Below are 12,600 nucleotides of genomic sequence, written 5' to 3' on the forward strand. Positions count from 1 at the left end.
ATAAGGATTTAGACTCTACCTTGACCCTCCATGCCCTTGAAAAACAGAGATCTGTTAGTTCTTTTTGGTGGGTCGAACACAATAAATATTTCAGTACAAATTTTTTAGGAGAGCATTACAATAAAACAAAAACTGCGTGCTCATAGGATTTGCTTTAAGCGAGATACTACCTAAACAACCATAAACTATTAATAGATTTTTGTCTAAACCCTCAAAGTAAAAAATAAGGATTTAGACTCTACCTTGACCCTCCATGCCATTGAAAAACAGAGATATCTTAGTTCTTTTTGGTGGGTAGAAAACAATAAATATTTCAGTAAAAAATTTTTATGATATCATCGAAATAAAACAAAAACTGCGTACTCATAGTATTTGCTTTAAGCTAGATACTACCTAAACAACCAGAAACTATTAATAGATTTTTTTCTAAATACTCACAGTAAAAAATAAGGATTTAGACTCTACCTTAACCCTACATGCCATTGAAAAACAGAGATCTGTTAGTTCTTTTTGATGGGTCGAACACAATAAATAGTTCAGTACAATTTTTTTAGGAGAGCATTACAATAAAACAAAAACTGCGTACTCATAGGATTTGCTTTAAGCGAGATACTACCTAAACAACCATAAACTATTAATAGATTTTTGTCTAAACCCTAAAAGTAAAAAATAAGGATTTAGACTCTAACTTAACACTCCATGCCATTGAAAAACAGAGATATGTTAGTTCTTTTTGGTTGGTCGAACACCATATATAGTTCATTAAAAATTTTTTAGGAGAGCATTTCAATAAAAAAAAGACTTCGTACTCATAGGATTTGCTTTAAGCTAGATACTACAAAAACAACAATAAACTATTAATAGATTTTTGTCTAAATACTCAAAGTAAAAAATAAGGATTTAGACTCTACCTTAACCCTCCATGCCATTGAAAAACAGAGATCTGTTAGTTCTTTTTGGTGGTTCGAACACAATAAATAGTTCAGTAAAAATTTTTTAGGAGAGAATTGCAATAAAACAAAGACTTCGTACTCATAGGATTTTATTTAAACGAGATACTACATCTACAAACGAAAACTCTTAATAGATTTTTGTCTAAACCCTAACAGTAAACTATAAGGATGTAGACTCTTCATTTACCCAAACTGCAATAGAAATTCTTTTTTATTTGTGCTATTTTTTTTTTGTAAATACAAAGAAAGAGTTCAGTACAATTTTTTTAGGAGTTAAACGAACAAACACCAAGTAAGAGTACTCTTCTGATTAGAGTAATGATAGATCCAACATCCATACAAAAAATATAGACATATATGTTTGTCTAAAAACTAAAATTAAAAAATAAGGATTTAGACTCTACCTTGACCCTCCATGCCATTGAAAAACAGAGATCTGTTAGTTCTTTCTGGTGGGTCGAACACAATAAATAGTTCAGTACAATTTTTTTAGGAGAGCATTACAATAATACAAAAACTGCGTACTAATATGTGTTAATTTAATAGATATAATAACGAAACAAACATAAACTATTAATATAATATTTTCTATTCCCTAAAAGTATAACTTTATTATTTATACTCTACCAGGACCCTCCATGCCATTGAAAAACAGAGCTCTGATATGACTTTCTGTTTTTGCGATAACAAAAATGAGATCCGTACAATTTTTTTAGCATGGAAATGCAATAATAAACATTCTGCGTACTCATAGGATTTGCTTTAAGCGAGATACTACCTAAACAACCATAAACTATTAATAGATTTTTGTCTAAATCCTAAAAGTAAAAAATAAGGATTTAGACTCTACCTTGACCCTCCATGCCATTGAAAAACATATATATGTTAGTTCTTTCTGATGGGTCGAACACTATAACTAGTTCAGTACAATTTTTTTAGGAGAGAATTGCAATAAAACAAAAACTGCGTACTCATAGGATTTGCTTTAAGCGAGATACTACCTAAACAACCATAAACTATTAATAGATTTTTGTCTAAACCCTAAAAGTAAAAAATAAGGATTTAGACTCTACCTTGACCCTCCATGCCCTTGAAAAACAGAGATATGTTAGTTCTTTCTGGTGTGTCGAACACAATAAATATTTCAGTAAAAATATTTTTGGAGAGCCTCGCAATAAAACAAAGACTGCGTCCTAAGATGATTTTCTTTAAGCGAGATACTAACTAAACAACCATAAACTATTAATAGATTTTTTTCTAAATACTAAAATTAAAAAATAAGGATGTAGACTCTACCTTGACACTCCATGCCCTTGAAAAACAGAGATCTGTTAGTTCTTTCTGGTGGGTCGAACACAATAAATAGTTCAGTACAATTTTTTTAGGATAGCATTTCAATAAAACAAAAACTGCGTACTCATAGGATTTGCTTTAAGCGAGATACTACCTAAACAACCATAAACTATTAATAGATTTTTGTCTAAACACTCAAAGTAAAAAATAAGGATTTAGACTCTACCTTGACCCTCCATGCCATTGAAAAACTGAGATGTGTTAGTTGTTTGTGGTGGGTCGATCACAATAAATAGTTCAGTACAATTTTTTTAGGAGAGCATTGCAATAAAACAAAATCTGAGTACTCAGATGATGTTCAATAATCTATCTAAGAACTACCTAAAACGAACAGCTTTATTGTATATTTTCTACACCATAACCTTAATAAACAATGAGTTAGAATCTACAATAACCCTCAATGCCAGTGAAAAACAGAGATAAGCTAGTTCTGTCTTGTGTTTCGTCCACAATACCTCGTTCTGTACTTTAATATTTTGTTATCATTGCTATACAACAAAAACTGGGTTCTCATAGTATTTGCTTTAATCGAGATACTACCTCAATAACCATAAACTATTAATATATTTTTGTCTAAATCCTAAAAGTAAAAAATAAGGATTTAGACTCTACCTTGACCCTCCATGCCATTGAAAAAAAGAGATCTGTTAGTTCTTTCTGGTGGGTCGAACACAATAAATAGTTCAGTACAATTTTTTTAGGAGAGCATTGCAATAAAACAAAAACTACGTACTCATAGGATTTGCTTTAAGCGAGATACTACCTAAACAACCATAAACTATTAATAGATTTTTGTCTAAACCCTAAAAGTAAAAAATAAGGATTTAGACTCTACCTTGACCCTCCATGCCATTGAAAAACAGAGATCTGTTAGTTCTTTCTGGTGTGTCGAACACAATACCTAGTTCAGTAAAATTTTTTTTGTAGAGCATTGAAATAAAAAAAAGACTAAGTTCTCAGATGGGTTGCTATAAGCTAGATACTACATAAACAACCATAAACTATAAATAGATTTTTGTCTAAATCCTCAAAGTAAAAAATAAGGATTTAGACTCTACCTTGACCCTCCATGCCCTTGAAAAACAGAGATCTGTTAGTTCTTTTTGATGGGTCGAACACAATAAATAGTTCAGTACAATTTTTTTAGGAGAGCATTAAAAAAAAACAAAAACTGCGTGCTCATAGGATTTGCTTTAAGCGAGATACTACCTAAACAACCATAAACTATTAATAGATTTTTGTCTAAACCCTAAAAGTAAAAAATAAGGATTTAGACTCTACCTTGACCCTCCATGCCATTGAAAAACAGAGATCTGTTAGTTCTTTCTGGTGGGTCGAACACAATAAATAGTTCAGTACAATTTTTTTTAGGAGAATAAACAAAAATTGCGTAATCAAAGGATTTGCTTTAAGTGAAATACTGGGGGTATTTTTTTATAAACCTTATTTGTGATAAAGTAATTAAAAGAGCTTTAATACATACTCCTTATTATGGTTGAAGCGTTTGCTGCAATAAAGTAACAAACAAAGTTATTATAAATATAGTTTGTGTATAATCGACCAGCTAATACATAGTGTTATATTTATATATAAATATATAATGTTAATATATGATAAATATATGATATATTTAATATACACTAGATCATCTAGTCTGGCATATTCAAAACAGGGTAACAGACAAGCTGTGTTAGTAATTAAATAAAAAAAAAAGTTTGTTTTAACTGAAATTAAGGAACGACATTAAAACTTAAAACGAACAGAAATTATTTCGTATATGAAATGGGCTGTCCCCTCCTCAACGCTTCGCTCTTTACGCGAAAGTTTTTTATTGTTTAAAAAAAATAAGAGTTGCGAGAAAGTCAAACTTTAGCGTAAAGAGCGAGGCGTTGAGGAGGGGACAGCCCCTTTCATATACAAAATAAATTCTGTTCGTTTTAAATTTTAATGTCGTTCCTTACTTTCAGTTAAAAAAAAAATTATTTAATTTTTAAACGTTTTTGAATTAATGCAGGTTTTGATTTTGGCTTACCGTACATGAATAATTAAAACAAAATTTGCATATTAATTTTACTTTTATTTGGTTAAATGGCTCTCTCGAAACTTGTTTAATTTTATTTACGAACGTTTTTATTAGTACTAAATATACGTAACTTTCGAATTAACTCACGTAACGAACTTCTATATTCATATATTTTTAATACGTATATTAGGGTGCTCGTCCCCTAGTACGTACCTCGCTCTTTAAGCTAAAGTTCGAATTTTGTTCCAATTCTTTTAAAATGACCCCTTAATCACAAAGGCCGTTATTTAGAATAAATAGCTGTTATGAAAGTACTAAAAAATCTTTGGCTTAAAGAGCGATGTATTGACTAGGGGATGAACCCAATTATACATGTAATATTTTCTGTTCGTTTTAAGTTTTGATGTTACTCCTTATTTTCAGTTGGAAAACTTGTTTTTTTTTTATATTTAATTTCTGATCTTTTTTTTAAATAATGTTGGGAAGTCCGGCGCCCCCTTCATAGAAATGTCCCTTCCCCCATGAAAACTTCCTTCATGGAAAGATCCTCCGACATAACCCCCGACCCACCCATCCCCCTACTACCAGAAAAAATCCCCCCTGAAAACGTCTGTATATTTCCCAATAACCAATACTATATGTTAACATTGGGTAAAGTTCATAACTTTCAGCCCTCCCCCCACGGACTTCGGGGGATTAAGTCATCCTAAAGGACATAGCTATCATATTTTCGACCCAGCTGAACAAAATGGCGATCTCAAAACTTTGATCGGGTGACTTCGGGAAAAAAAAATGTGCGTGGAAGGGGGCCTAGTTGCCCTCCATTTTTTTGGTCACTTAAAAAGGGCACTAGAACTTTTAATTTCCGTTCCAATGAGTCCTCCCACGAAATTCCACGACCACTGAGTCGATACAATCACCCTGGATAAAAACAACAACAAATAAACACGCATCCCTGATCTTTCTTCTGGCAAAAAATGCAAAATTCCACATTTTTGTAGATAGAAGCTTGAAACCTCTACAGTAGGGTTCTCTGATACGCTGAATATGATGGTGTGATTTTCATTAAGGTTCTATAAATTTTAGGGGGTCTTTCCTCCTTTTTTCGAAAATCAGTCAAATTTTTTCAGGCGCGTAACTTTTAATGGGTAGGACTAAACTTGATGGAAGTTATATATTTGAATTCAGCATTGAATTCTGATTCTTTTTATGTATCTATTTGTATCAAAAACCCGTTTTCTAGAGTTTCGGTTACCATTGAGCCGGGTCGCTCCTTACTTACAGTTCGTTACCACGAACTGTTTGACCATGGATAGACTTCGTGCATGATAAAAATAAAAAAAATATTGTTCATTTATGTTTTTATGTTTTGGGACTTGTCATCTCTTAAATTTCTGTTTACATTCCCTTCTTTGATTCTTTTTCTGTTTTCTTTTTAAAATGGTATTGTTTTATATATTTCTTCACGGAAAAAAAACGGTGCTTATGTATTAAACCAAAAACACAGTCGAGAAGTTTGCTGAATGTAAGATTTGAGAAAACCGGTTTCATAGCCACAAATAACGAATGACGGGTTACAGAATGCATTGGACTTGTATAATTTGGGCCATATATTTCCACATTAGGAGGTGGGGAAAATGTTTGGTTACTATAACCTCCCATTCCCCCCTCCCCTAATGTGCAAATATATAGCTCAAATTATATTATTATATAAACTACAGTATTTTATTTTCATCATGTTTTGGTAAATTTCATTGTGATTAAACCAACTTCACTTCTTGAAAGTCTTTGGTATAAAACATAAATACCAGAAAAGCATGAAGTTAAAAGTACAAAATCATCCTTAGTAAAAGATTTGCAAAAAAAGACGGAAATTCAAAAATCTCTGGGTAGTGGCATGTGTTAATGATGAAAAATCACACTCTTAAAGCCAGTGTGTTATTATTTAAAACTCATTTTACTTTAAAAATAGAAAGGGACAGGTTCTTAAAGGGATGATGCTTTAAGGGTATTTTTAGTGGTGCCATTAAGAATCAATTGTATAGTGAAAAGAGGCCATTCTAGGATAATCCAGACTTTAATTGCTACGTTAATAAAAGAAGTGGTATATAACCAAAATAGTATTCAAAACGTTAGTAAAATTTGTCTTACAATTTACATAGTCTACCAGCATTACCATTGTCCATTACGGTAAACAAAAGACATTAATTTTACCGATTGGAATGACTTTTAAATAAAACAGATTTGTATTCTTAAGGTAATAAGTAGTTGAAATAAAGCCGGAGATTTTTGTTACCTTCAACTGTTTTGAGGAAAATAACTAAAAGCTACTTTTTTTTAATCACCAAAGTATAGAGAAATTATGCAATCCGGTGGTGAATCACCGGTTTTGAACACTGTTTATTCCGACTACTTATTTTGATTCAGGGGTACCAATTCAAGAAACTATATTAGCAAGGGGCAAAATATATTTTTCAAAATATAGGGTTGGGGGTATTGTTTTTTCGATTTTTTTTTTTTATGAGATTACCGAATAAGGGTATTTTTCAATGATAAATACAAAAAGATATTTTTAAACCTAGGGGAAATAGTTCCCCTTACACCCAATTGGCGGCCCTGATTGTAGCCTTGATTTTCTCCGATAATATTTTTTCAATTGAACTGAAGTAATGCCTATAAGTATTTGATTTCAATAGATTCAAGGACCATTGGTTCCCAGAGCAACCCTCCAAAGGGCAAGGGTATCGGTGTATAAGGCTGAACGAAAGTAATCCTCGTGACCCCACAATTGAAAGAGCAGCTGTTGAATGTGGCTTAAGCTATAATGACCTTGGACTGCCTGTTGAAATGACCCTTTGGGTTGATCCAAAAGAAGTTTGCTGCAGGTAATTTTTTTGTGATGTGTTTCTCAATCATACGTAATTGACTACATAGTGTTTTATAAGCAGTTTCGGATTTTAAGCTAAAGCATCGTTCGAAAAGAAAATTTGATAATTGTCTTATTTACCGACGAGATACCGACCGTTGAGTGCGTAGGGTTTGAAGTTGAAGTACTGTTCGGAACGAAAAATATAATGAAGCATTTATTGTTATAATTACAAAAACCCACCCGTGGCTTATGCATCTGCAAACACTCCTCCATACTTCCCTTTTTGAAGGCTTTGCTTTGGTGACCTCTCAAGAGATGTCCAGTGATTCCAAGTCGCTTTTATGGTCGGTTTTTCATGCTTTCTCTTACCGCTTTGTGTGCTGTTGAATGCTATTATTCGTGGTATATAGGCTTTGTCCATCTGGAGTATGTGCCCTAGCCGCGTAAGCCGCCGCTCTGTTATATACAGATAGTGTTTAGGGTTGCACGACTTCCTTCATAAAGCGTCATGTAGACATGTAGACTTTTATTCATAAAATTGTCATTAAAATATTTTTTCAAAAGTGCCCAGGAGATATGCAAAAAGTTTCAAAGTGGTCAGTAGCAGAACTCGACCAAATTCCAAAAACTGCCGACAAATTTGGTGATAGTGGAAGTACTGGCATTTTCTGACAAAATCTGCCGACAAATATCACTGGGCTGTGAAAACTGCTAAGTAGCATGGCTACAATGCTACCCCACCTTTTGCACGCCGGGTGCCTAGCATGTCTTCCTCTTCTGTCTTTAGAGCACATGCTGCTACCCCATTTTGAACTAGTACCTTAGCTAGTAGTAGAGTTTTGTTTTTTCAGTAAAACACTAGTTTTGCAATTTTCTACAAATATAAGAAAATATCACGAGTCAGGTTATTTCAACCAGTTTTGGGGATATATGTTGCATAAAATGCGAAACAATAATCTTTTTCTTGTTAATGTTTTAATTTCGCTTTTTACTTCCACCAGGAAAGCTTCGTTTTATTAAGATTAATTGCTAAAAAGGGTACTAAACTCAGGTAAAATTCGAACGGGCCCTCATCTTAGATTTTGTGACTGCTGGTTCGGTACCATCACAGCTGGAAAAAAGGTGATCAACTCGCAGCTGTGACTGTTTTTCTCTGTATAAATGCGAAAATCTTTGGAAGATACAGGGTTTAAACCTGGGCTCTGGGACTATTGGACATTTCGAAGTTTATAGTGTAAGTTTAATCAAGGTCGCCCATCTTTTGGGGCTGTCTGCCCGCTCTTTTTTCCATACAGATGTTTATGTTAATAATTCTAATCACTAACTTAAAACTTAATAAGTTTTACGTTTGTGGAAATAGTATAAAAAGTCAATTTATATAGGGTATATATTATTGACTTATAGATATATTAATTTATATATATATTAAAGTTCCAGCCTTCTAGAGTTTCCGTTTCTGTTGACAAGATTTGATCTATGTTTAGCATTCATCACTTTATGTATTAATTAAAAAAACTTTTTCCTCAAAATAAGTTTTTAAAAAAAAGTAAAGAACTCCGTTAAACCAAAAATGAACAAAAATTGAATCAAATAAAATATGAAGCATACAACTACAACAAATCAGTATCAATAATTAAATGACACTCAAAACAAACAGAAATTAAAATAAATAACAGTCAAACTCAAAATGAGCTGAAATTAATATGAGTAGGGTTCTAAACACCATGCTTTCTAAAAGCCAGAATATAATTTGTACTTTACTGAAAAAAATTCAAATGAATTTACTGAAAAAAATGTGCATTGTCAGTTTAATATATATACTGATATTTATTCCTTAAAATATTAATTAATTTTGATTTCTTAAACCTATAAAATTGAAAACATTTAAAAGAATTTTTTTGCTAAAGTGCAAATTATATTCTGGCTTTTATAAAGCATAGGGGCTTAGAACCCTACTCATATTAATTTCTAGTTTTGAGTTTGACTTATTTTAATTTCCGTCATCCTACTCAAAGACATAATTTCCAGACCTTTCAACTGCGAAATGATGGGCCAGAGGGGGGGGCATTCGCCCTCCGATCGCTTTTGACTATGAATAAGGGAAATAGCCCTCTCAATTCCCAATTGAATGGACCCTTTTTAAAGTTTCTATGACAACACTTTCTATAAACACCATATATGCCCCCAGGGCATAACTTACAACCTTTGCCCTGGGGGCTGCGGGGGGTTTGTCATCCTCAAAGACATAATTTCCTCAAAGTGCAAATTTTGTTCTGGCCTTGGGAAGGCATAGGGGTTTTGTGCCCAACTTATGTTAATTTCTGCTCGTTTTGAGTTTCACTCGGTTATTTATTGTAATTTCTGTTCGTTTTGGGTTTCATTTATTTATCGATGCTGATTTGTGGTAGTTTCACGCTAGGTAGATTATTTGATTATATTTTTGCTCATTTTTTGATACTGGAGTTCTTTACTTTTCTTTGAAAAACCTATTTTGTTGAAAAAGTTTTTTTTAATTAATCTATCGACAAAGGGCGGTTGCCAGATCCTTTAAAACAAGCAAAAACTATATGCACAAAGGGGGCAATAAAAGAGGAATGTCAATCTAGAAACCTATATTGATTCTGCCACTGTTCTCAAAAAGTATTAGAAAAAATTGTTCATAAGAAACTGTATTCTTACCTTGATTTTCTTGGGTTTTTATGTGACATGCAATTTGGATTCCGTAATTTTCATTCTACTACCCATATAGTGCACCATCTTATGGATGCTTTAAGCAATGTATTTCAGAGCGGCTCTACTTTAACTATGGTTATTGATCTTAAGGAATCTTTCGATATACTGTTAATTTTGAGTTGGTGTTAGATACGATTTCGCATTTAGGGATACAATGAAATTGGATTGATTGGTTTCGTTGCTCGTGTACTATGTGAGTACTCCAAGGTTATGTATTTAATGCGCTTTTATATCTGATTTACGTCGACCCATTACGGTTTTACATTCGTGATGCCACCTCCTTGTACGATAAATAAAAGTTCAAATAGGGATAAAATCCTTTTAATAGACAGTGATGATGGTAACAGTGATAGAAATTCACAAAAATACTAGATATTTCGGTCCCATATACAGTGACCGTCATCAGTAGTAAACTGATGACGGTCACTGCACCGTCATCAGTAGTTCAGTTTTACTACTGATGACGGTCACTGCATATGTGACCGAAATATCTAGTATTTTTGTGAATTTCTATCACTGTTATCATCTTCACTGTCTATTAAAAGGATTTTATCCCTATTTGAACTTTTATTTATGGTCATGGAAAGGCAGTGTGGTCTCCGAAATTATCTACACCTCCTTGTAACATCTTTTGTGGTTGACACAGCTATTAGGGTTGCTGGAATTCTTTGAGTGAGCTTATGTCAAAAGCAAAAAAAGCGTTACATAACTTCCTTGTTTTTCCTAGTCATAGTTGTTTAGCAGTGAACGCGAGCAAAACTAATTATATTATTTTTACTCATACTAGAGTTATTGATAATGTTCTCGGTTTAGTTACTTTTAATAGCAGATTAAAATTAGCAGAAGAATGGCAGATTAAGCAGATATTTGATACAAGGTATCTTAGTTTTCAGATTCATTGTAATTTAAAATGGAAAAAAACACAGTGAAATTGTATAAGTAAAAAATGCGCGGGGTTTGGGGCTGCTTCCTGGATTTAAACATATTTTTCCCATTTCGGTTTTGAATTTTTTATTTAATTCATTTGTTTACTTTACATTGTACATGGTTTGCTCTATTTAGCCTAGTAATTTTTGGTAAATTTTAGGCGGACACGGATAATGCAGAATAAAACGTTGCGCTTATTCGGTGGTTTTGAAAAATGTGGACGTACAGTGAATTGTTTTGCCCTTTTAATGTTTTAAACGCTGGGGAGATGAGAGATTATCAGACCGGTGTTTTTGTGTATCGGTGTTTAAATAAGCGAGCACTTAATCATTTTTGTGGTGTTTTGTCAGCGAATTCTGCGTACCGTTCTTATGGAACCAGGAATGCTGCGGACCATGTGGGTGTTCGGTTTGGAATAGTCTTTCTTAAAGTACTAGGATGGCCGAGAGTGGGATGGGTGAGGGAATGGGGGCGTCATCTGTAAGTATCTGTTCATGGTTCCTATGAGGTTTATTTTTCGTTTATGTAGATAATTGTATTTTTCTTCTCAGATTTTTCAAATCCGGATAGATTTTCCAAATCCGGATAGATTTTCACGTGGTAGGTTTGAAGGATATGATTTATTGTAAACATTGGTCTTTGGTTTAAAAAATGATTTTTTTTTTCTCCAACTTTTCAGGTTTGGTGAGCATAAAGGTTCCTATTGCACTGTGGCGTCATTTCAATCTTCAGTAAAGGAAGGAAAATCTATTCCTATTGCATCAATAGTTGATAAGGCTGTTCAGGATTTGATTGACGCTAGTGAAATTAGCTTCCCGTCAAATGCTCAGAAAGATTCAACTTCCGTCCCAAGTGAGGTAAAATCGGAAGTCGAAAGGTCTGGAAAAGAGAATGTAGAACCTACTGGAAACCCTTCTGCTAATGTGAGTTAACTATTGGATTCTTCTTCAAAATTGAAGGAGTAAGGTTATTTTAGTAAACTTGTGGCAAGATTCCTCCTATAAAGAAACGCTATAACAATCAGAGTTGTGACAGTCAAGCGCAAATTCCAAATATAGTCAATCCTATCCAGACAATAAAGCCCCTTTACCCCCCAATGGGGCCAAATATTATACTAGTCTATGTTCAAAAACTTGGAAAAACGTGTATTAAAAATCAATAGACCCTAAAGGTATAGAAGTTTTCTGCGAATTACAGAGTAAGAATTATATTATGATAGGTTTTTCTTGTGGTTAGGCGGGAGGATCTTTCCCGCAGTATATGAAACCATAATATGCCAAATGTATCCTCTACTTTGGACACTTACTCACTGATGAAGAAATCAAAGGAGACCCAGTGAAGATAAAAGCAATTTCAAACATCCCTTCTACTTGCTTTCTTAATTCAGTAAATATTGCTCATCTTCATTATTCAGATGATATTGATGATGATGATCTTGATTATTCAGATTATTGATTAGCAGAACAAAAAAGGTCTTTCCTGGTCTGTTTTGACAGTAGCATCTAAACTTCACATAATTGGTCACTCTCTTAACCTTTCAAAATATAAATATCTTTCATTTAGTGTGATATTACAAATCCTTCAATCTGTGGATTTTTTTTCTATCTTGTTGGTTTCTTCTTCTTGGTAGCTGGGAATTACTGCTAGTCATTCATTAAAATCCTGCCAGACACTTGTTGTTGCTGATTGCAAAAAGAAAATCCAATTAATTTATTAAAATTGTTGCAAATTGAGGTAGACAC

The 12,600-nt window shown here is 33.1% G+C and overlaps 1 protein-coding gene across 1 annotated transcript in view; it reads left to right on the plus strand.

Moving 5' to 3' along the window:
* Positions 1–12,600, plus strand: part of LOC148949904 (uncharacterized) — a 37,340-nt gene that overhangs the window by 10,080 nt on the left and 14,660 nt on the right. Inside the window, exons 2-3 of the mRNA XM_089091988.1 lie at positions 7,026–7,214; positions 11,538–11,781. Coding sequence (XP_088948114.1) covers positions 7,026–7,214; positions 11,538–11,781 — 433 coding nt within the window. The remainder of the gene's footprint in view (positions 1–7,025; positions 7,215–11,537; positions 11,782–12,600) is intronic.

Source organism: Artemia sp. Qi Xiang Cuo, chromosome 7, assembly GCF_049724085.1.
Source record: "Artemia sp. Qi Xiang Cuo chromosome 7, ASM4972408v1, whole genome shotgun sequence".
Lineage (NCBI taxonomy): Eukaryota > Metazoa > Arthropoda > Branchiopoda > Anostraca > Artemiidae > Artemia > Artemia sp. Qi Xiang Cuo.